The sequence below is a fragment of the Plectropomus leopardus genome, chromosome 6 (genome assembly GCF_026936395.1).
Source record: "Plectropomus leopardus strain MGB_pleo_1.0 chromosome 6, ASM2693639v1, whole genome shotgun sequence".
NCBI classification, from domain to species: Eukaryota; Metazoa; Chordata; class Actinopteri; order Perciformes; family Serranidae; genus Plectropomus; species Plectropomus leopardus.
In genome coordinates, this window is record NC_142181.1 from 38,283,558 (window position 1) to 38,309,199 (window position 25,642).

General features: G+C 37.5%; 1 protein-coding gene across 13 annotated transcripts in view; it reads left to right on the top strand.

Annotated features, from left to right (window-relative positions):
- myo18ab (myosin XVIIIA b) overlaps nt 1–25,642 on the top strand; it is a 219,690-nt gene that overhangs the window by 148,635 nt on the left and 45,413 nt on the right. For all 13 annotated transcript variants that reach the window (XM_088079413.1, XM_088079407.1, XM_088079408.1 and 10 more), the window contains 9 exons: nt 4,584–4,695; nt 8,489–8,616; nt 10,223–10,377; nt 10,778–10,901; nt 13,615–13,722; nt 14,098–14,190; nt 17,844–17,954; nt 20,950–21,054; nt 24,150–24,296. In XM_088079413.1, the coding sequence (XP_087935539.1) occupies nt 4,584–4,695; nt 8,489–8,616; nt 10,223–10,377; nt 10,778–10,901; nt 13,615–13,722; nt 14,098–14,190; nt 17,844–17,954; nt 20,950–21,054; nt 24,150–24,296 (1,083 nt within the window). The remainder of the gene's footprint in view (nt 1–4,583; nt 4,696–8,488; nt 8,617–10,222; nt 10,378–10,777; nt 10,902–13,614; nt 13,723–14,097; nt 14,191–17,843; nt 17,955–20,949; nt 21,055–24,149; nt 24,297–25,642) is intronic.

Genomic DNA, 25,642 nt, shown 5'->3' on the forward strand with positions numbered 1-25,642 from the left:
AAACAGGGCATGGTATGTGTGGACAGAGGAAGAGACCAAGATCTTCTTAAGTCTTATACGAGACAACAAACTTATGGCGATATAAGATTTGAAGCAGCAATGAAATGCCAGTATTTATCAAGATCCACAACTCTGTGAAATAGTGGACTATCACCTCCCACAAATCCCTCATACGTGGGCTTGCCTTTCCATTATTACTCCATAACACCCTTACCTCCCCTTCGATTGGAAATAATGACGGCTAGGTGTGGTGGCTGCAATAGAAATAAAGCTGCTAATGTTTTGAACATCCAATGCCATTCTTCCTGGAATTTTAAAGCAAGAAGAGAAGTCTCAGAACATCACTCAGTCATCTTGCAATTGTGTTTTAGCGACATTTCGAAAATTTTTGCAAAAGTTTTTTGCAAATCTGTAATCAAAAAACCCGGCCTAGTGATACTTGCATATGTTACATGTACGTTGTAAATGATTTTAGCCACAGCTTCATTGTCAGTGAGTGTCTATGTGCTGTGCAAAAGACTTCAGTGAAGATCAGCGTGTGTATTTTCAGTCTTTTTCTTCTCCACTCCAGACAGTCTTTCATTGCTGAGCCACACAGGAGGAATATGTCTGAGACAAAAAATCTGCAAAAATATTGCATGCAACTGAGATGGAAAAAAAAAGCCACATGATCTTTTCTTACTGCCATAGTCTGGTATTAGCTTTAGCTGAACTTATATTTTTGCAGAGGAGTGTAGATTTTGCCTCCTATATTTTACAGTTGCAGTTGCAGGCACTCTGACGGGATCACTTCACCGCTATTATTGGAGAAAGAGGAATGATCACAGCAACCGCTAACTCTTCAAATAGACTGTCGGCAGAATTAAGATAAATATCAAAACATATTAAGCCAAAACACCAGGTCAGCCAGCACTGCACTGACAGCTGCAGCAATGTTCCTCACCACGCAGTCATTCTCACTCAGACACAAACAGTCTATAAGCCGCTCCCTGTTTTTCTGTTATCCACCAGCTTTCCCTGCTCCTGCCCCCTCTGCCTGCCTCATACACACACACACACACACACACACACACACACACACACACACACACACACACACACACACACACACACACAGAGCATGGACTGTAATTGTGAAATCACATTGTCAGGCCATTTCTCCAGCGCTGCCCTCCCCCAGCTCGCTCCATCCATTTAGTTCACTATTCGCCATTTTTGACATGATTTCTTTCTCTATTTTTATTGGGGGGTTGTTGGGATAGATTTAAATAGATAGGTGGGCTGCCTCCGAATGGTCAGGCTTAGAGAAACGTGGGATGGATTTATTTTCCTCCTGTGAGTGAGGGAGAGGCACAAGGGGGCAATGTGGGTATTCACACAGAGAGTCAGCTTCATTGCGTGTTGGTAGTGTTTGCACTGGAATGGAACGGTGCCATATTTGGATTAGTCTACAAAGTAACAGGGTTCCGGAGGATCCTTAAAAAGGCTTAAAAGGCATTCAATTCATTAATCTAAAAATAAGGCCTTAATTGGCATTAGATTGACTTAAATTAATTTTTCAAAAGTCTTTAAAATGCTTAGACATGGGAAGTAGGATTTTATGAATAGTTTTTTTCTGACGTTGCATTGTAAAATCTTTTTGTTAAATGATTAAATAATTCCTTCTCTTGAACTCATCATGATGGGAATCCAAGCAGTGAAATCTCACATGCAAAGTAAACTTACTTTTATGACAGTGTAGTACGTTTATTGTCTTCCATGTGTTTAACTCTAAGCTGTTTTTTTCCCAACATTTGACGTGATAATCTAAACATTTCACTGGATTTAAGATTTGACAAAAAAAAATTGTCCTCCAATTTTGGTTATTAGAAAATTGGTCTTGAACTTAATTTCAAGTGGCATTAAAAAAAGTCCTATATCAAAATTGCCTTAAGCTACAGGAACGCTGAGTAAGGTCCTCAGGAAAATTACAGTTAAGTGTAACAGTTAAATGAAATAAATGACACTGCCATCAACATTCCCATACTTTTATGAGAGACATGTACATAACGGCGTCTTTTTTCCACAAAATAACAACAAATTAATTTTGTGTCCCAGATTTAACTTCATCTAATGGTGAAATGTAAACATGCTGCAGAGCTAGAAAATGGTTCCTTTAGATATTTTTACCTCGATAAACTGCTGTTTCAACAGGTTAACTGTCAACGGTTCAACAGGTTAGTGTCTGAACACTGCTTGGTTGGGTCTTTTATCTTTTTTTGCAAAATTCACTTCAGTTCACCAAGTTTAATTTCTTGCATGAGCTCATGTTAACAGGGCAGTCCACACATCCTTAACCCATAGGGACTGTTCTGTGCATTTTACATGCTTTTCATTCTTCTTTTTTTTGATGATGTAAGCTGTGTTAATGCATATGCCATGAAAAGATTGTTTATTTTTATTTAATCTTTGATTTTCCAGCTCAGCTCCAACAATAAGTCTAAAATACACTGTAGAAACTAAATTGTTACATTCATACTGTTAAGTGTAAAAAATGCTCCATTGAAACTGACATTTTTGATCCCACAGCATCAAAACATAAAAACATAACATCACCATTCTGGACTTTTGCCTCGGAATTTGTCATTTTTACTAATTTCCACCTGATTATGTCATTTTGATCATATTTGACATACTATGGAGAAAATACATACTATTTCCACTAGGTGCACTGTCACAATCAATGCTGCTGCTGATCACTGACATATTCCAGACTCATCAAAAAACTCTACTCGGCATGTAGAATATTGACTTAATGTTGGTTAAAAAAAAACTCAATGAAAATAGAAAATCATATTAACGTGTAATATTTTTTAAGGCTTGATTTTGAAAAGCTCAGAGTGTGAGTATTTGACACTGCACAAAAAATAATGTATAAAAATCAATGTTGCTGACAATCATTTCTCCTCAATCCTAAACTGCGTTATTTAAAAAAAAAAAATCTAAGCATGTAATTTATTTAAAATAAATTATTTATTGTGTTTTTTCATCTAAAACATGGTGTCATCATAAAAAAAAAAAATGATGGTTAAAAATTCAACTAATTGAAAACAGAAAATAAAATCACTGTTAAATATTTTTTAAAGCTTGTTAAAAAGTGTATTTGTCAGCGGAGTGATTCAGGGGTGTAATATCAGAGCGGGCTCCAAGGGGTTAATGAGGTTGAGGTTTCCTTTCTCAAAACAATATTTCTGCCATTGTGGCCAAATTACACCGTCTATGTTTCTTCTGCCAATAAAACTCCCCTTCAGGAGTTTTTTTTTGTCAGTCCATGTGATCAGCAGTGACTCTTCAGCTGAGGTTGAAGGTGCCAGATTTGGAGCATTTTGTATTGTTGCCAAAATGTTGCTCTTACCTGTGCTGTTCATCAGTCTAGTTTTGGTTTGAGTTGCTGAGTGTTGGAGATATTGGCTGTTGAGATTTCTGCTTTCTCTCCAGTGTAATGAAACCAGATGGCACTCCACTTGTGGTGCTCACAGCAACAAAAAATACATTTGGAAAGGTCAACAACATTGTGTCTTTTCAGAAATTGTGACCTGGTTATTCAACATAATCTGCACACCGTTTTGTGAGCAGTTCAATTAAGTACCAAATTTATTGCGTTCAGTCTTAAAACCTGTGCGCACACAGAACAGTACGCATGTGCATGCTGGAAGTTTTATAATGCTCCGTGGGCCTCAGCTCTTCTCTCACTGGCTCTGATTGCCTTTCCAGACCCCCAAAACAACCAGCATGCTTTATGGCCCTGGTTTGACTCTCAGCTGCCTGGCTCCATCCCATAATAAGCAGCTTCCATCCAAGCCACACTTGATTTACACTTTATTTATTTATTTTGAACATGAAAAAATGAATAGAGAATTTATTATACAAAAACAGCCAGACAAAAAAAAGTTATATTTACAGACAATGAAAAACGTAAAGCAAAAGAAATGTTCAAATACGTAATGACTTGGTTTACATATATAAGGAATGAGAACTTGTATAATAATCCCAACCCTTTCTCCTCATAACAAAATACAACCAATAAAACCATAAATACATCTAATAACATGAGATGTCATCAAAGTTAGTTGTAATGAATATAAAACATTGATGGTTCATCAATAATTGTACAGCATAAGGACATCAGGGTGTAAAGCTTGTTTAAAAACCCAATAGTTGAGGGCACAAATGATCTGAGATATAGTGAGTTTATTTATTTATTTTTAACTTAACAGAAGTGCACTGATAAATGACACTGAAGGTCATGAATAGCATCATCATTTTTGATGACACTCTAAACAAAGCTGTTCTTGGCAGCAATCATTCCACCATGATGGGATCCTAGTTTTTACTCCCAGTGGGACACATTTCTGTACATCTGCAACAACCGAAACTTCCCTATGTGGGTCCCTCAGATTTGATGTGGTCTAGAGTGTCTCTGTGGTGTCTAATGTGCTTCTATTTGAGTTCCAACACATGAAACCTGTAGAACTCCCCAGTTAATCAGAGACAGGTGTGTTCATATTGTCACAGAAACCATTATTTCTCTTTGATCTAAACAGGCCAAGTTTGACACCATGAAAAAACAGATGGAGTCCATGGAGATGGAGGTGATGGAGGCTCGACTCATCAGGGCGTCTGAACTCAACGGAGAGATGGATGATGACGACACAGGTCAGACACATAGACACTTGGACAGAATAACAGATATGCCCTAGCACATCAGTAAATACTCATCCACTAGTACTCATGTTATGTTGCTTTAAAAGCTCACTCATAAATATGTGAACTGTCAGACTTGTGCTAAAGCTACTGGACACCCACACAGGTATTGGACTGATTAGATGTCTTCTCAGGACTGTGTGGGCGTGTACGGAGCAAGCCTGAGTGGCAGCTCTGTGTGTTTTATCACATCTGTTGGGGTAGGACAACGTAAGCCTAAGTAGCTGTGTCACACTCGACTTTGTAAACAGAAAACAGAGCTACACTGACTGAGAGTCCTCACATTAATACTGTATTTTCCTGTATTTCTGCGCTTGTCTTGCGTTGAGATTCCCACTGTGCCAACCCGGTGGTCTAAAATAAAAATAAGAAAATTAAAAATAAATAAAATAAATGAGAAGGCGCCGTTTTCCATGTAGTGCTGATATCAGTCTTAACACAACCCTACATAGAAACTGTAACCATGTTTTGGTTATTATAAATTTATACCATAATGTGTTTCCCCTAACATGGGAGGAGCTAAATCACAACGGAATTCATCTAAGGTCCCTTTTTATATAGAATAGGTCTAAACCCTGTTTTTCTTGCTTAATTTAATTTTCAGTTTTACTGCATCGCTGTCAGTTCTCCTCCGCTCAGGCGGGGCTTCGCTGAACACGCACACACACACACACACACACACACGCCCATGGGCACACACCCACAGTTGGACAGACAGTAGAGCAGAGCAGAGGAGAGATTCTACACGTTATGTTATGTGTATTGCAAAGTGCTGGGGCTTTTGTGAGTGATTCGTCACCTGACAAAGACCGATAGTTTAAAAGCCATTGAATAAATCAGTAATGGAGAGACGTCGACCCAAGCCATCAGAAAAGTAGGCGAAAATAGCCGCATTTTGGCTTTGATGACAGGCTTTGATCCCATTTGACTGTCAGAGGGGAAATACTCCTCCTGGCTCTCCAAGACTTAAGTTGGTTTGCAAGTAAGTATGTAAATAAATAAATAACCTATAGGTGAATACAGTATGTAGAAAATTACTGGGGAATCATTTAGGTTTTCTTCATTGGATGGAGCTGCTCTATACCAAGCTCTGCACATACTGAAGGAACACTAAAGGTAATAAAGGCCTGGGAGCGTTGCCTATGGCTGCACTGTTTGACATGTAAGAGGAAAACTATGCTGGCAGCAGTCCAGGGATGGATTTGGAAATGAAGCTGTACCAATGCAAAGTCTACAAATGGATAATGATGACCAGTTGACCAGAGAGAAAAGTGCAATGGAGAGTGAGGGGTTTATAGGCAGTTATGAACCTTAGTGCTCAATGATAGACAGCTTCCAACATGAGTAGAGGGCTAGCATAGGCATTCATGTAAACTATGTCACTGTAGTCAAGAAGAGGTAAGAAGGTGGCAGCAACAAGCCATTTCCTGGTGTTAGACTTAAAAAAAAGTTTTGTACCTAAAGACATATCCTAATTTTAATTTCAGTTTCTTTAAAAGATTATATTTTGTCCACCTCATTTACATACACACTGTATGGAGGAGCCAGGTATTATAAATAACATACCATGCATATTGTAAAAAGTCTGCAAATGTTAATTATTTTCAAAATAAGTTAATCCATAGATTCTTTTTTTTTCATTAGACAGTATCATCAGACAGCCTTTTAAATGTCAGGATATAGAGAAAACTGTCAATTTGTAAAACCCAAACTGACAACTTCTTCAGTACCCAACCAAAAGTCCCAAACTATAAATCTACATTGACTGTAAACAACAAGGCGGCTGTGGCTCAGAGGTAGAGCGGGTCATCCTCTAATCGGAAGATCAGACTGTTTTCGATCCCTGGCTCCTCCAGGCAACATGTCAAAGTGTCCTTGGGCAAGATACTGAACTCCAAATTGCTCCCGATGCTGCGTCATCAGGGTGTGAGTTTGTGTGAATGGTTGCTGAGTAGCAGGTGGTACCTTGTACGGTAGCTTCAGCAACCAGTGTGTGAATGTGTGTTTGAATGGGTGAATGTCACATGAGTGGGAAAGCGCTTTGAGTGGTCAAAAAACTAGAAAAGCGCGATACAAGTGCAGACCATTTGCCATTTAAACAGAAAAAGATGGTAAATCCTCTGTCTAAAGAAGTCAAAAGCAGATAACATTCAGCATTCTGGCTTAAAAATAACAGATATCGATTTGGGAAATTGTTGTGAATTCCTTTTCTACCAGTCAACTAATTGATCATTTTCTTGGCTAGATCAAGTACAACATCACAAACAGCAGCCTTAAAAACAACCACAGAGTCACAATCAGCCTTTTGACAACAAGTTCATTTGGTGAACAATCCGTCAACAGAATCTCATCAAACAAGCACTGAGTTGACAGTCTGGACACAAACTGTGCCTATGAACTGCACATACACACACTCCCACACAGACGTCACAGTGGTAGTAATTCACTGTCGTACTGTGTTCTACGGTGGAGGTGCAGGAACTGTAGAAGTGGTGTCCGATCAATGCTTTGACAAAAGCCCAGAAAAATCAGATGTGAAGAAGTACATTAGAGATTGATCAGTTAAAAGTGAAAAATGAAGTAAGGATTGAGTTGCAGATGCCCTGCAGGCAGGCTGCCAGCTGTCATTGTGTGCCATGCAGACTTTGTGAATGTAGAATTGATTTTTAAGTGTCTTCATGTTGCATAGGTTGGAGCAGCTTTGTTTGTTTGTACCAGCTTTAACTCAGGTGAATCAACACGGCAACACAATTATGAAGGTTTTCTTCATGTCCGACTCAAAGGACACGCAGTATGTGTGGGTTGTGCCATATGGAAGTACCTGAAAATAGTAAAGATCTAACTGAAATGTGTCTGGGAGTATTGGAACTCACTCAGGAAAGCAGGGGAATCTGAAATACTTGAAACAGTTTGAAACTGGCTTTAGGTAAACATCTTGGTCTCAAAAAGTAATTCAATAACATGTGGTCCTACTTTAGTTAAACTTAATGCTTGGGAAATACAATCAAGATATTTTATTAAACCTCTTTTTTGTGTCTATCTTGTTTATTCTGCTGATATTTCTTCTTCTTTGATACTCATGGTTTCAGAAAAATGAATTGAATGATGTGTGTAGCATGTCCATATTGATAAAAGTTTAGTTATAAGTTAAGGATATTATGAGACATTAGTTGTTAGAGACCAAAAAATTCCAAATCCAAAACATTGTTTGTACCTCATTACTAACACAATTATTAACAATACAATCAATTTCTTTAAAAAGGCCTACATGTTTGAACTTTTTTTAACGAAAATTCTAATCATCTTGATATGAAATATAGTTTTACATAAGTTTTTCTTTAAATTGTATTTAACCTTTTCTTTCGTTGAGTCAGGAACTTATGTCTCATATTTGCAAAGAAACAAATGGTCACTGCCATGTCAATTTAAGCAGATCAAATTTTAAAATTAGACAAGTTGACCTGCATCATAACAGGAGGGTTAAATGAGACTTTAATGACATGGAAATGTTTGGCCACTAAAAATGTCCCGAAAAGTCAGAGTATGGGATCCTGTCATGTATCTTTCATATAAGTATTTTATGACTCACAGAGGATGGGAGGTACTTAGGTTTCAAACTAATACTGTATTTTTGTGACAGACATGTCTTTATAGGAAAAAGCATTTCATATGAGCGGCATGCAGCAAAATGTTCAGATATGAAACGAACCAGGTAAAGCTGACTGTGAGCATGCTGCTGTGACAGGAGGAGAGTGGAGGCTGAAGTATGAGCGAGCCATCAGGGAGATTGAATTCACCAAGAAGAGACTGCAGCAGGAGTTTGAGGACAAGCTGGAGGTGGAGCAGCAGAACAAACGGCAGCTGGAGAGGAGGGTGAGTGCATATCACACAAACTTTCAGTCACACACCTGCAGCTACAAACCATGGTGTTCCATCTCTGATATAATGATGACCATGCTGTTTGACTCTCTCTCTTGTAGAATTCATTTGTTTTAACTAAGCATTAATGCATTCAATAAAATCATATATCCCAAACATTTGATGTTTAAGGTATGATACGAGGCTCTTCACAAATTAGACACTTTCAAGCTTATTGTTTATTCACAATTCAAATATTTGTGGGGCTTGTACAATATCTGATTTTCACTACATTAATATCATGGCCACAAGAGTTCACAATTGTGATATTTTTGCAATATCTATTGAAAATCTTTAGAAAAAAACCTGGTGTCAGTCAAACTCATCTTACACTTTGTTTATTGTGTATTTTGTCTACTTTTTTAAGGGGAGGTAGAAAGAGAGCCTAACCATAACTGTACAAAATCATATCAAAAAGAGCAATCACACTGAAAGAATAGTGGTGTCAAGGGAGAGACTCAAAGTGAAAATTAAAAGAAACGGAAATGATTTGAGAGCTCCTTGATTACTTACACAATATTATCATATGTGTATAATTAACATGATATCTGGATTTGATTTTCATATATCAAACTTATCACCAATACTGGCACATCATGCCACCCCAAACAGCAAGCCAGAGTTATTCATAAGTACAAAACTGAAGCCCATATAAACCAGAGAAATCATGGAAAATTGTTTTGTAAAACCTTTTTGACATTAATGGCTTCCAGATAATTTCAGTTTAACTTTCAGTTTGTAACCCTTTGTAACCTGAATAAATTGGCCTTCTTTTTTGTTTCAAAAACATGAGAAAAAAGGTAATGTCAAACTAACTGACAAATGACCCCAAACATTGCAAAAAAGAAATTGTAAAAAGTTCAAGAAAAATACCTGATTATCAGAAAAAAATAAACACAATAAAAACAAAAAAACAAAACGGCAACAAACAAGGAAATGACCTAAAAAATGCATAATAATGATAGTAATAATAACAACAATAACAGTAACAGTAACAATACCAAATATTGTTATTATTATTATTATTATTATTATTATTATTATTATTATTATTATTATTATTATTATTATTATTATTCTTAAAAATATTTAAAATGTATTTTTAATTTTTAAAGGATTAGCAAGATTAGTATTTGGGAAAGCATCAGAACACAGTACAAGAGAAGTGATGTCAGGGGATGTCAAGGGTTAAACTAAGGTAATGAACATGGTAAACATTTTACCAGCATGTAGGTCAGTGTGTAGCATTGTCATCGTATACATGTTAGCATTTTGACATTAGCATTTATGGCCACCATGGCTGGAGCGTCTCAGCCTAGTTTAAAGTTGAATGTGACAACACCAACATGTGATGAACTGCTCTCCATGCTGATTGGTCAGCTGTGACGTGTTATTGTAAATTATATGATGGCAGTTTTCAGGCTGCTGTCATGTGAACGTAATGTGTGTAGACTGTATGTGTGCAGGGATGGTAATTACACATGGCATTACACTTTTCTGTGCAGTTCCCAGCAACAGCATTCTTTCTCAGCTCTGATTATTTGCATGTGTGTTTGCGCAGATCAGCGACCTGCAGGCCGATAACGACGAGTCCCAGCGAAACGTCCAGCAGCTGAAGAAGAAAACCCAACGACTGACGGCCGAACTGCAGGACACCAAGCTTCACCTGGAGGGCCAACAGAGCCGCAACCACGACCTGGAGAAGAAGCAGAGGAAGTCAGTACACACACACATGCATGTTTGAGCAGATGTCTGCAGATACATGTGACTTCACACAGTCGTATTACCTCATTGTGACGTGTTCCTCAGGCTGTGTAGGGCCCAGTGGTGTTGCTTTAACAATACAACAAGTGTAAAGAAAACTACGTTGTGCTGCAGACTGTTTATAGCATCACGCTGTGCAGAGAGAACAGACGAGTCTCCAGCTCATTTGTACTGCTGCTAAACTGTGTGTGTGTGTGTGTGTGTGTGTGGGGGGGGGTGGATATGCATATATATGTATAGTTGAATATGCATGCTGAATCTTGCCTCCCACGTCATCAGTAACTGTCGTTTTGGCTTCATTAGAATGTTTTGCCAGCATTAGTCAGTGGGGTGTGTGTACATGTGTGTGCAGGTTTGACAGTGAGCTGAGTGCAGCCCAAGAGGAGGTGCAGAGGGAGAGGACTCTGAGGGAGAAACTGGCCCGAGAGAAAGACATGCTGAGTGGAGATGCCTTCAGCCTCCGACAGCAGCTGGAGGTTTGTTCCTGTGTGCTCCAGTCTGTAGGCCCGTTTCCATTAACCCTCAAATTCCGCAAATGGAAATTGCAAATATAAAATATACCTAATGCAAACATGTCATTTAAAAAAACAAAAAAAACCAAAATCCTATTTATCACAAAACAGTTTTTAAGCTCATATGAGGTGGTATTTCAGGCAATCCGAAAAAGGCTTATTTGGCAAAACTGCAATAGAAACACTCTTTTTGGCTTTTCTAGGTCACATGATGCTATGGTTATGTGCTTGTCAGTAGGAACTGGCTTCCTCATGATGCAGCAGGCGCTACAAGAGCTGTTATTGCATCATATAACTCTTTAAAAGTTGAGTGGATCATCCAGAAGTTTTGAATCCACAATTCCTCTGTGAAATCGTAGACTATCAGGTCCCAGAAATCCCTCATACGTGGCCACTCCCACGTATAAGGGGCTCGTCTTTCCATTATCGCTCCATAACATGCCTACGTGGCCTTGGATTGGAAATAATGACGGCTAATGTGGTGGCTGCAAAGGAAATAAAGCTGCTTATGCTTGAACATCCATCACCATGCTTCTTGGAATGTTATCACCAGAGGAGAAGTCACAGGACATCACTCAGTGGAAACACAGTCATCTCACAATTGTGGCTTATCGACATTTCTAAAATATTGCTTAAGTTTTGGGCAATTCTGTAATGGAAACCCGCCTTGTGTCACAAATCACTCATGTGATATGTTTTTTGTTTTTATTCGTGTAATGACATACAGATTTATTCAACAGCATAATTGGGCCATTATAGGCAAAGGGAAGGTGGTAATATTCTGAGAATAATTTAGAATTCTCTGAGATTTAAGTCTTAAGACTGATATTGGGAAGACTTTTTTTTTGGTTGAAAAGCTCCTTAAAAAAATCTAGTAAGTTGTTGGTTTTTCACTTCCAGCACTACTATTTAAAGTAAAAATATTAAAACTTTCACGATTGCTTTATTGATTACCAACAATCTAAAGTCTGGAGAAATTTGTAACAATATAAAATGAGGAAAAGCAGCAAATAATCAAATTCATGAAGATGGAACCAGACAAAGAGAATATATGGGATATGAGCTTAACCATGATTAATTGTCAAACGTTTTTACGTTTATGTTAAAAGAAAATCTGTGAAATGAATTATGAATTCATCACTGATAGTTGCAACGCTAATGTCAATTCTTATCAAACCTACAACAGACCTAAACATACAAAATCCAGCAACATCCAGACAGATTCAAACAGGCATCTGCACACTGCAATAACTTTTGAAATCTTTAAAAAAATGGTTCTCCTCTTCCTTTAGAATAGTTCATTCACATTTTATGTCATTACTGTATTTATTTCATGCATAAAGTACAATTTCACACACTGTAACCTCTGCATTTACTCCATCTAACCATGAGTGTACACAAAAGATTAACCTAATAGAAACTAGAAGAAAACACTTTTTAAGTAAACTTTGCCTTAAAAAACCCATATTTGTTCAGCCCCATACTGTTTGCTTGACTGGTCTGACAGGTCCACCCAGTGACACTCTGAGTCATTCACCTCCCTCTGTCTCCTGCTAACTTCCTGAGTCACCAGTGCCAGACGTTAAGTTCTGTCAGTCTGCCAAATCTATCAGTGCTAAAGATGAGTTACTTAATATGTAATGAGACAGTGCTCAAAATACAGCTGCATTGTCAGTTATTGGAGGGGTCAATCTTAAAATATATATCATGGGGGAAAAAGTACTGATCAGAATGGAAAGTGAACAGTTAACCAATCTGACATACATAAAGAGGTTCTAGGTGGAATGGAAACATTATGACTCAGGGTTGTAGCTGTGTTTACACTAATGCTTAAAATTAATTTGCGCTTAATTTTATGTGCCCCTGGTGTTAATAAGTTATATTAAATTAACTAATTAAATCCAACATATCAGTTATGACCACTTCATCAATGTTATACAGGGTTCATACAGCCATGAAAACCATGAAAAATAAAAAATAAAAAACATCGGTCCCTCCATTGTGCTTTAGATAACCCCCCCAGATATATTATTTGACATGCTTTCCCCTTTTTGCACCATCCCCTCCCCTCTCATAAATAACAAACAGCTCCTCAATTATATTTGCATATTCATTTATAATCCTGTTCTGAATTCATTATTTGAAAAAAAAAAAGTATATATATATTTTTAAAATGCAATTATATAGTAATGAAAGAGAACCAATAAGGAGTATCAATGGTCGTTTCAGAGAATGTGTTGTCTCGAACATTTTCCTCAAAATCGAGGCAAAATCATGGAAATTTATCAGTAAAATGTGTATGAACCCAGTTTATAAATAGGCAAAGCTTGTGCAATATTGTATATACATTCCCTTTTCATTGAACATCTATCTTTTGTCTGTGGAAACTTGTGGATCTTAATAGTGTCTGTTAAAAAGGTCTTCAGCTTTGCACTGCGTCTGTCCACTCAGCAGGAGTCTGTTAGATGTGTTGAGTTTTATTATGAGCCCACGTTCTGGAAATATTTTTCTGTAGGTGTGTTTGTGTGTGTGTGTTTACACCTTGTAGCTAGTACCTGCTGAGCTGAGTAAATAATTGTTCATCATGAGGTGTGTGTGTGTTCCTGTTCCATGTTCACACTGTAACTGGCTGCCTGTCCCCTTCTCTGTGTTCTGACTGTAATGTCATGTCCTTAAGGACAAGGACCTGGAGGTGTGCGCGGTCAAACTGAAGGTGGATCAGCTGGAAGCCGAGCTGCAGGACCTCAACTCCCAGGAATCCAAGGATGAGGCATCACTGGCCAAGGTCTCCTTTCTTTCTTTCTTTCTTTCTTTCTTCCTCTTTAATGATTCGTCTTTGTGTGTTACTGTATTTATTGCCACTTTTTCTTTTTTTTTGTACATTTATAGAACTTTCAGTGCTACAGCAGCTCCATTATAAATGTAGTTCTTCAGGACATCTAGTCTCCTATAAAAACATCACTTCTCTGTAATGCAGTCTTTAAAACCAGAAAAAGACAACACTTATGATTTTTATGATCAAGGATGGTATTTAGTCTCCTATCACAATATTGATATATTGATATAATAGAGATATATTGCTTAGCCGTACTGTATTTTATCACGTGTATATGCATATTACATACTCTCTTCGACTATTTTTGTATGTTTTATTATTCAGGTGAGGAAGCAGCTTCGGGACATGGAGGCCAAGATGAAGGATCAGGAAGAAGAGCTGGACGAGCAGGCCGGCACCATCCAGATGTTGGAGCAGGTACAGACAAAGCACAGTACTCCCACTCATAGACTCTAAATAATGGACGTAGTGTCAGTGACATCACACGTTGGTTTCTGAAGGGCCTTTTTGAAGCTCAATAGAAGGCCTCTGTCTGGTGCGACCTAATTTGTTGAAATGCACCCACCTAGCTGGAAGCTATTAAGTTAGTTAAAGCAGGGCTACATGCTACTCTAATAGACAATAAAACAAGTGGAGTTCTCACTGAGGTCACGCATAGTAACACATAAAAATGAAAACAAGTACCTTAAATGTAGTTTATGGCAGTAAACGTTACATTACTTTGCACGATTAACCTATTGTTAAGCCCCATAGCTCACTCAAACAGTTGGCATGCTGCCTAAACTAACGATGGCAGCTGTCAGTGTCAAAATGTATGATACTATACAGAAGTTTTGGGAACAGAAGCTCATTATTTCACAGAGAAGCCATCTAAGGGTCTTCACTATGCTGTGGTGTTAGCATTAGCCAGCCTTTGCTTTCTTTTTAACATTACAGCTAAGCTAACGTTAATGCTTTTCAGTTCAGTGGACTTTATCTACATCCTTTGCTTTAGTTAACAGTGACGTCCAATCTTGTCAAAGAACAAAAGTACTCAGACTAATTTGAACAGATGAAATAATGAGCTAACATTACATAGCTGAAGTTGGCCATAATGCTAGTGGGTATTAACTACCTTGGTTTGTTGCAAGGTGACGTTAACCACGATGTTGCCGACATAATGTATGAGGTTCTGTGCACTTGTCACTTTGCAGCAGATTTCGCTAACACTGTGTTGCCTTACCTTAGAACAAATGTGGACATCCTTGTTTATCTTCTTTACATTGAGCTGACTGTGTGGTTTGCAACACAGCTTAATCTCAAGACAATTTGCTATGTTTATGTGAGGTATAGGGAACAGGATAAAATACAAGGTACAAGGTAGATTCATCAAATTAAAATGTGTCCCTAATCCTGCTACATCATTTGGAGTTGAAGGAGGAGTTTAGGAGTATCACGAGGGGTGGGGATCAAAACCTGGTTTTATTGAGATCCCGGTTCTGCTTTTCTCAAAACCAGAAAATCATTAAGGTTTTTAAGCTCATCGATACCGCCATGGAGTCTCATGGATCGTAACATTACATCTTGAGTTGAATCATGTTATTAAATCCAATCACTAGTCCGCATACATCGATTGTACATCAAATGAAACCTAAATGCAGAGCCTTCGACTCTTCAGGGGAGAAAAAAGTCCTTCAACTCTGTCAGCTGTTGCTGCTGCTTCTGTGTCACAGCCAGCACAGTCTTCATCATCATTCACTCAAAGCAGCACTGGTAAGCACATCCAAACTTTGTAACAGGTCCCGTCAATAAAAAATAATAATCTGAGTTGAAATTGGCAGAATAAAAAAACAAGGTTGTGTAAGGTTCCATTGTGATGTGTTCAGGGGCGGCTCAGGAAAAAAATAACTGTTAAGCAAAGGTAAGTAAAGCATCATCATGATGTGATCAAATGTAACATCAAGAAAAAGAAAATTTAGTTTTTGGCAAGAAACTTGAATAATACAGTTGTTTGGGTGAGAAAGTTATTTTCCCAGCAATATAGAATAGATAGTAGAGATGGAGTTACAACCTGTTTAATGCTCCATCATGAGCTTTGTTCATCTTATTTGCATACATAATAATACATAATTAAAACTACTGATGACAAGATTTTTCAAAGTAAATATTTAAATTAAAATACAATAATTTATTTACTAATCACTAAAAACATGACTGAAAGTGACAGTAAAACCAGTTTTGTTAAAAATGTATGGTTGTCTTTCCGCTATATAATAGAAATGTACCTTGGATCGTTAAGGAGTCTCAGTAATAGTTTCAATGTCACTAAAAATTAACGATCCCCATCCTTAAGTATCACAGCCTGGGGAATGAAGCTGCTCCGCAGTCTGGTGCTACAACAACAGATATTTCTGGGATTTTTTTCCAGATGCCAGCAGGGTTGTGGCTACACTAAATTCTCTATTCTTTCAGGATACCTCGAATCAGTGTTACATTTATGCCATGCACATCGTTGCCATTTTTTAAGTTATAACTGCATAAATTGAAATAAAACTGCAGGAAAATCCAAATTTATGATGCTTTTCCATGGAGGTCTACGAGCAGGATGTCTGTTGCCTGTTGCTAAGATAAATTGCATACTTATTGCAGGATTGTCTCCTTCACAGATTACATACCCTACAGTAATATTATACTGATACCATGACCTTAGAGCAAGGATACTCAACTTACTTACTAGGAGGCCAGGGGCCAGTCACAGCAGCCCCATACATGTTTCTAGGATTTTAGGACATCTTGGATTTAAGGAGAGTATTTTGGGACTTTTCTAGGATTTTTGGATGTTTCCAGGATTTTCTGACATTTCTAGGATTTTCAAGTTTTGAGGATTTTCAGACATTTCTTGGATTTTAGGACTTTGCTTGGATTTTTAGGACATTTCTTGGATTTTAGTATGTTTCTAGGATTTTAAGACTTTTCTAGGATTTTTGACATATTTAGGATTTTGGGACTTTGCTTGTATTTTTTTTTTTTTTTGATATTTCTTTGATTTTAGGTTTGTAAGGATTTTAGGACATTTATAGAATTTTGGGATGTTTCTAGGATTTTAGGGCCTTCCTCAGTTTTTAGGACTTTGCTAAGATTTTTCAACATTTCTAGGATTTTAGTATGTTTCTAGTAATTTAGGGTGTTTCTAGGATTTTAGGACTTTTCTGGGATTTTAGGTAATAGAACCTCTGTTGGGTGGCGAAGGGGATCCTCCACTGGCACTTTTTTGGATTAAGAACCTGGCACCTTATCAGGGGCCATATTTGGCCCACGGGCTACAAGTTGAGTGTCACTGCCCTACAGTAATATTATACCGACCATTACCTCAGACAGTAGGAAGAACTCTGGCTACTATAGGCTCAGGCTGTTTTAAAATATTATAAAGTCACACACTACAATTGTATTGCTGATAACAATTATAAAACAAAGACAGGCTTAGTTTAATATCTGAAAACAATTTGGGAAAAATGCAGCAATGGTCCCTATTTAAATTATCTCTAACACATTGCCTAAAGTGCAAGTGCATTTATGGCATTGTCCAACTCCACTTTACTCGTCCAACGAAGCATAATGTGGGCACAAAGTAGGAGATGCTAATGCCCTGTAATGCTAGGAGCTTCCATCTAGATTAGCTGGACAGCCATCAACAGTCACCACAGCCTGACATAAACTGTGTTAACTTATCCATAAAGATCACCATGTAAACTTTAGGTCTCGTTTTGTTTTGTTTTGTTTTGTTTTGTTTTGTTTTGTTTTGTTTTGTTTTGTTTTGTTTTGTTTTGTTTTTTCTTTAAAGCTCCAGCAGCAGACCGAGCTGTAGTGATGCTCGCAGACAGAGAAACAGAGAGCAAAAGCTTTCTTAGCCAGCTCCCTGTAGTTCCTCCAGTGTGAGAACATGACAGTTTATTAGTAATACAGTGAACACCAGCAACTACTGTGGACATATGCACGCAGATGAATAATATATGGATATAAGGTTGAAGATCAGGTAAGAATTCCTTTAAGCGAAGTGAGAGCAGGGTGTAAAATGTCTGTTTTTGTTTCAGGCCAAGCTTCGTCTGGAGATGGAGATGGAGCGTTTGCGTCAGACTCATTCCAAGGAGATCGAGAGTAAAGACGATGAGGTGGAGGAGATCAGACAGTCCTGCAGCAAGAAGGTGAGGACGCTCAGCATGTGCACTACATGCACACATGCTAATACAACTATTTAAGTTTGCAGTCACTTTACTTTTTATGTCAGGGGAGACAGGTGTAAAATGTGTTCTGCCAGGCACAGAAAGGTAAGGACTAGAAGTAAGAGGTCCACATCTAGGTTTCGTACAGAGTTTGGCAAAAGAGCTTTTATGTATGCAGCTCCATATATGTGGAATCTTATGCAGACAGATTTAAAGAGGCCCTATGATGCTCATTTTGGGAATCATATTTATATTTTGGGGGTCTACTGGAATAGGTTTACATACTTTAATGTTTGAAAAGCACGTGATGTGTCTCTTACTGACCTCTGCTGTAGCACCTCTGACTGAAACACTCAGAGCTTATGTCCCACCTCCCAAGAAGCCCAGTCTACTATGATTGGTCAGCTGGCTCTCTCAATGCACATTATATTCTATTTATTACATTGCGATGTTACATTATCACAGAAGTAAACACTGAAACTCAAATGAGCTGTTTCAGGCAGCTTAGGAGCAGAGAGAGCTCCCTTTGGCTTGGACTTTGGGCTGTATTATTTAGGGAAACATTTAGAAACACAAAAATGCTACATAAACATTAAAGATTTTTAATCTCAAGAGGTTCCTCGGGTTGAATAAAGGTTCATTAAAAAAAAAAGACAAGGATATACCAATAATTGAAATCCTAAATACAAATTCACATCCCGGGCTTCCTGTTCAGAGCCACTATTTTAACCATTTTACCTTGCTGTGTCTCTCAGGTGTCTTCTGCTTGAATAAATTTTTCTTGAGTTTTAATAGCTCACAGCTGGTCTATATCAGTGCACAATGACAATCAAATACTTATTAAAGGGCAAGTCACATGAAAAAAAAAAGAAAAGTTGCAAAGGCTGTGATATTCTGATTCATAGTTTGTAGTATGTGTCAAGCTCCTAAAAATCTGCAATAATGTCTTCATACTAGAGTTCAGAACCACCAGAAAGAAAACTGATCATTTCTCATGACTGTAGGAAGTCCCATTTTATCAACCCAACCTCCAATGCACCTTTGGATAAAATAGGCTTATATTAGAGACAGGCCAATATTTATGATAACTCCTACTCTATAAATGCTCATATGTCACTGAGACACATCCCTGAATGTTCTGATCTGCTCTTGCTTTAATTTGCTTTTGATTGTTTAATACAAACTCCACACTTCCTTCTTGTTCACGCAACACTTATTCCATCAGTAGAACATTATAGTCACGTCACACTCACCACTTTGCTGTGCTCACTGTCTCTTCTCTTACACAGTGCAGTTTTTATTCACCTTAAACAGCCAGGGTTTCCCACCTTGCTTGTTCACTATTAAGCTGCTGTCAATACAACTCAACACTTCCTGCACAGATATTTCACATTTAAAGCCCAGCAGCAGGTAAAGCAGCTGTGGCTCAGAAGAAGAGTGGGTTGTTTGCTAATTGAAGGGTCAGTGGTTTGATCCCTGGCTCCTTCAGCCAACACGATGAAGTATCCTTGGGCAAGATACTGAACCCCAAATTGCTCTTCATTTAACTTTATAGTAACTGTACCTCATAAAATAATTTTGTATTTTAGTAGTTTATAGTAGTTAGTTTAAATGACATTTAAAAATATCGATATATATATATATTGTGTATTGCAATATGGCCTTAAAATATAGTGATATTATTTTAAAGCCGTATTTTAAAGCCCAACCCTAGTCTCATGTATCTTTTTCAGAATAAAGTGAAAGTTTTAGCAAACAAAAAGTCATTTTCATAAAAGTTACCAACTGAAGCTTTTACTGTCAGTAACTCAACAGCAAAGGCATTGGAAAGGAGAAGGATTGGAATGAGTGAATTAAAACAGCAGTATAGTTAAAAAGTGGAACCTCTGAGTAGCAGAGTGGTTTGTATGACATGTTTTGTGGCTTATGCTCTGATGAAATGTATGTTGTGCTTAATTTACAGTGAGCCATTATAGTACAGGCAATTTCATCCCTGGCCTTTATGTGCATACACAAACACGTACAACAGATTTTTTCAACTGTATTTCTAAATGCATTTGTAAGATTTACATGAATAATTAGATGTAATTGATGTGACTTTTCTGGAGTCACACTGGTTCATATGTCAGCATAATGGCTCCCATAACTGGTCTCACTGCCACATGATATCAACACGGTGTGTAGGCAGTGGAGTAGAATGTTTGTGTGTTGTTGTTTGTGTGTTGTTGTTCGTGTAGGCGGCAGAGTGACTGAATGGTTTGCTGTTAGAATCTGGGTGCATCTTTAGTCTAGATGTTAATATAGCTGTTAATGCTGTTTTGTATTTGTTTTGCGATGCCGGTGCTGACTGCCCTCCACCAGTTGAGCCCTCATTAGCCCACGCATAATTAGCTTTTTCTACAATTACACAAGCTGGAGTGTTGGCTCTACACTGTGTGGCAGTGACATTTACATAATGACATAGTATTTGATAATGGATTATGCTGAACACATACATGAAGGAAACAGACCCGTTGTTTTTGTGTAAATTGTACATTTTAAGTCAGGCCTTGTTAACCTCAACAAAAACCTTGCTGAGTTTTATACATTCAAAGTATGTGAACATACAAGTCACTGTAGACTGGACGCTGTTTTTACCAGTAATGTTTTAATATTCAGCAACTATGATCAGTTTGTAGTTCTTACTCTACTATTTGACCCAATTAACTGAGGTATCTCCACAATTGTTCCATAGATTTCAATGAAATGTGGTTCAGACATTTATGGTCCATAGAGGATGAATCCTACTGACTTGTCGCACAAGCAGGTCAACATTTCCAATTATCTTGAGTGTTGTATACCTATTAAATTAATCGATTATTGTCATAGGACAGCTGCCATGTGCCAAACTGTGTGTGCCCTACATGAAGTACTCCCTGTGTGGTCAGACAGAACTATGAATTCACCGATCGCTCTTACTGTTTTTGTGTGTCTCCAGCTGAAGCAAATGGAAGTCCAGCTTGAAGAGGAGTACGATGAGAAGCAGAAGGTGCTGAAAGAGAAGAGAGAGCTGGAGTCAAAGTTTCTGTCAGCACAGGACAAGGTAACCCCACTGTGTTTCTGTTGGAACCAATGACTATATATACTTCCTCCAAAAATAAAGCCAAAATGTCCTGGATACGGCCGCTGCAATCTTGCACTGGTGAATTCATTTGGAGCAACAGTCTACACAGTAGTGATCTCTGCTGTATCAGGTTCCTGCTGTCTGATCAATCCCTAGAAGTGTCACTGATCGTAGAGCCCTCAATTTGCACATCAACCAAATCCTTTTTTATAGCATCAATTAACTAACTGAAACCAAACTTAACAGAAAAACAAACACTTGAACAAACATCAGAGTGATAACAACTACCTAAACCTTGTATTGATTTGATGTGTACTTTAAGTTTTTAGTTTGACCCATGGGGCGAGGTTTATGAGCAATACTGCAGCCAGCCACCAGGAGTGATTGATATGTTTTGGCTCACTTAAAGCGAGCTGTCATGCTGTCCATTTCTGTATACACTCCATGGTCAGAACTGGAACAGGATCTTAGGGGCCATTTACATGACAAAAGTTCTTGCATGACACGTTAACCTTGTATTGTAGTTTGCCCTTTAGTTTACAAGACAGCAGCATTTTGGGAGCCTAAAAACACAAACTTTTGAAACTGGGTTCCAGGGTGTCATTTTTAAAAAACGCTACCCTGTCTGTGACAGTTTAAACTTGCAATGCGCTGTGAGAACAGTGATGTCACAGTATTATGATTCAGACAAATAGCCTTGTGCAAGTTGGAGAACAACAATAACAATTTGTGCTGCTGACTCTACTGAGGTTATTATCACAGTCAGATCTCATGGGTGCGCTCCCCATATCTTCTTGTTTGTTTATACTCACCGCTCTGTAGAAGACCACCTTTATGCGCTGGTGCGTGGTGTTCTTCTATGGTGTGTCAATACAAAGTTACACCGACAACTCCTGGCCTGGCATGCATACTACAGCGTTTTCAGTTGTTTATGTGGATCCATGTACACGATGATTGGATGATCTGAACACAGATTTTTTTAAAAACACCAAGGAAAGACTTTTCCGTTTTTAGAAGGGCCATTCTCATCTAAACGTGGCCTTTAATAGGACATGTGAAAAAAAAACCTTGATGTGATGTCCTGCAATATTCCTCTAAAAAGTGAAATCAGTCAGTTTGGACTTCCTACAGGACTTAATCTGTGTATCTGTTTGTTTCCTTGATACATTCATGTCATGTCAAATGCACATTTGATATATTCAGGGTTTGATAGCAGCAGTATGTCAGTAATGATATTTGCTCTAAAGCTGGAGCCCTACTGCTGCTGAGGTAAGTGGGGGGAGATGTGGGTGTTCTGTATAATTGAAATGACTCACCTAAACAGACTGAATCAAATCTTTATGTGATATTTACCAACTGCAATTAGAGAGTGATTACTATTGATTAAGTTAAGACTGATGTTTCAGTTTACATCCAGGGAACAGAGGAGGAGAGTTTCTGTTGCAAACAAAACCAGTCCAAATACATGAAGATAAGACATAGATGTCATCTGTGATCACAGCCTATTTGTGCACTTCCCCAGTGGAGTTTCTTATACTGTCATCTCCAAACATGATGTTCTTTTGGTCCCTAAAATCTTGTCAACAGAGTTTCTTTCAAAAAAGGGGAAAAAAAGCAATGTTCCACAGATTGCAAGAAATGTTTCACAGATTGCATGAAAGGGAAAAATGTCTTGGTGGGAAAAAAAGCAAGGAAAAAACAATAATCATAGGTAATTATCATGACATATTTAAAATTCTGTAACAAAAATATAATAATTTTCAAGCATGTTTTACAGGCCATTTCCTTGTTTTAACTTGTTTTATTTATTTTTTTATAGCTTTTTTTTAAATACTAACTTTCAAGTCTTGTACTTTTTTACAAATTTCTTGTTCAATTTTGGGTCATTTTGGGTCGAGCCAATTTGCTCACGTTTCAAAGGGTTAAGGTAAAATCTGAAAAGAGATGGTCACCCCAATCTCTAAAATTCTTTTCCAGAGTTGCAAGGACTTTGACTGACGGAGATTTGATTTAAATTCTTGTCAAACGACTATAAAGAAATTCAATGTTTGACCTTGTTGTGTTAAACTATGCTGGTAATATTTTCTTATTATGTAAAGAGAGGGGAATATTCAGTTTATTTTATGTCTTATGTCCAAATAAATTCACCTTAGGGAATGTTTGGCACATTTTACACACTTTCCATTCTTATTTTTTTGATAATTTTGGCTGTGTTCATGCATATATTTTGGCAAGTTGTATTTTTGTTTAATCTTGGAATTTCCAGCTCAGCTCCTACAATATGTCTAAAATACAATGCGTAACCAAAATTGTTACAGTCATAGTGTTAAGGGCAAAAAATGATAGAAAATTAAAAAAAAAAAAAAATTAAAAACGACTTTTTTAAATTTAAATTTAATTTTTTAAAAAAATGTATTATTTATCCCACAGCCACCAAAACATAAAAACATGCATTGTATTATTTCTGGGTGTCATTCTGGGCTTTTTACCGTATTTGGCATATGGAGAATTTACATGCTATACATTCAGTGTTGCTGCAAATCATTGACATATTCCAGGCTGTGCTCATCAAAAAAAAAAAAAATTCTACTCAGCAGGTAGGCAGTTTTTTTGTTTCATCTAAAAACATAAGGTTAAAATTCTAAAAATTAATTAATATCTGATATTTATGAATAGGGCTGATGTTGGTTATAAACAACTCAGTGAAAGAAGAAAATAATATTAATATATAATATTTTTTAAAGACTGATTAGGAAAAGTGCATTTGGAGCAATGTGAGTGTGAGTTAAATAAAGCGGGCCCTGAGGGTTAAAGAAGCCCTTTTTTTATACACACACCAATGTTAATTATGTCATTTAATGCTTTACTGGTGTTCTTAAAAGTTTATTTCCATCAGTAATATCAAAACAAAAACTGTACATTTTTAAATGTAATGGCTTGACAGAAATGGAGGTGATGATTTTCCATATATTGCGCAAACTCTTAAACTGTGTGTGTAAGTTTAATTTAGTGTTACTAAATGTAAGACCTGGTCCTTTAAATTGTAACAAAACCTAACTGTTCCTGTGTTCCAGGTGAGAAGTGGTGACATAGAAACTGAGAAGCGTTTGAGGAAGGACCTGAAGAGGACCAAGGCTCTGCTGGCTGACGCACAGATCATGTTGGACCACATTAAGAACAATGCACCCAGCAAGAGGGAGATCGCCCAGCTCAAAAACCAGGTAAGAAAAAGAAATCATACACATACAGGCTTACCTCCTACAGACTGATTGATGCTTAGTTCCTGGTGTTTTATTCAACAATAATGATGCGTCATGTTTAAGATACTGTAGATGTCTATCCTGTCTGACCTCAGAATCAGCAGCTGCCAGTGCTTTGTCTGCACAGAGGGTTTATTTTTAACTCCTCACCTCCACAGGATGACAGTGGGTTAGTCACTGCTCTGTGCACACCAGAGGAGACTGAGATTCAGTTTGGACAAAATAAGAAAACTGAAAAACTGCCAGGCAGTAGCCTCACTCTCAGGACTGGACAGCGTGTCCCTTTTTTCCAAATAGCCTATTATTTATTTTTAATGAGACTGTTCACGGTGAAGAAATAAGCATTTTTTTCTGCATTGGCTATGATAACATCCAGGAAACTAAAAAGAGGGAAAGGTCAGGGACATTGGTCCAGGAGCCAGACTTTGGTGTCAGTTCTATTGGAGTCAATGGGGCGGACAGAAATAATCACACTATAACCCATCATATGTTTGTTGTTTCAACTTAAATCCTTTACAACATCAGCAAATCAGCTTGTTTTCTTTTCAAAAACATGCCAAGAAAGCAATGAGCAGTGTAAGAAGAAATTAGCAAGAAATTAGTAAAAAGAACAAGAAAAATTGAACTGATAATTAGAAAAACACCTCCAAACAAACAAAAATTTAGAAAAAAGTAAAAGAAAAGGGAAAGTGACCTAAAAAATGCTCAAAAACTTTCTTTATTCTGTAAAATAATTTAAGATGTATTATAATAATAAATGGAAATATAGCTCTGTGTAGCCTTTTAAAGGATATTTTTCCAAATCTACTTATTTCTTATTTTGCCAGACCTTTCTGGCCACATTGCTCATTGCCTTTTTCTCAACTTTTGACAGAAATGAAACCACTTTAATCAGGTTCCAATTGCTTAAATATTTGTAAAAGGTGTCGGAGAGCAGCACAATAAAATTGATGTCAATGCAGGTTTCAGAGGGCTACCTGAAAAATCCTTTCACCAAATACAAAAAAAAAAACGCACATTATGACACTTACTGATGTTTTTATCTAAGTATGCATGTTCGTTTTTCTACCCCATTTGTTTGTGTATAATGATGTAACACTGTCTTGGACCCAAACAGGGTCGTGAGATGCAGCTACTGGACAGAGACATGATCTGTTTAGAGACCAATCATAAGGAGTTTGAATGAGCATATAGCTCCTGGAACACTGTCACTGACATGACCTTTGCCTCTTTTTTGTTTATTTTTTCCTAACAATATTTTTATTAAAATTCAAAGTGTAAACATGTTCATCTGTGTATAAAAATAT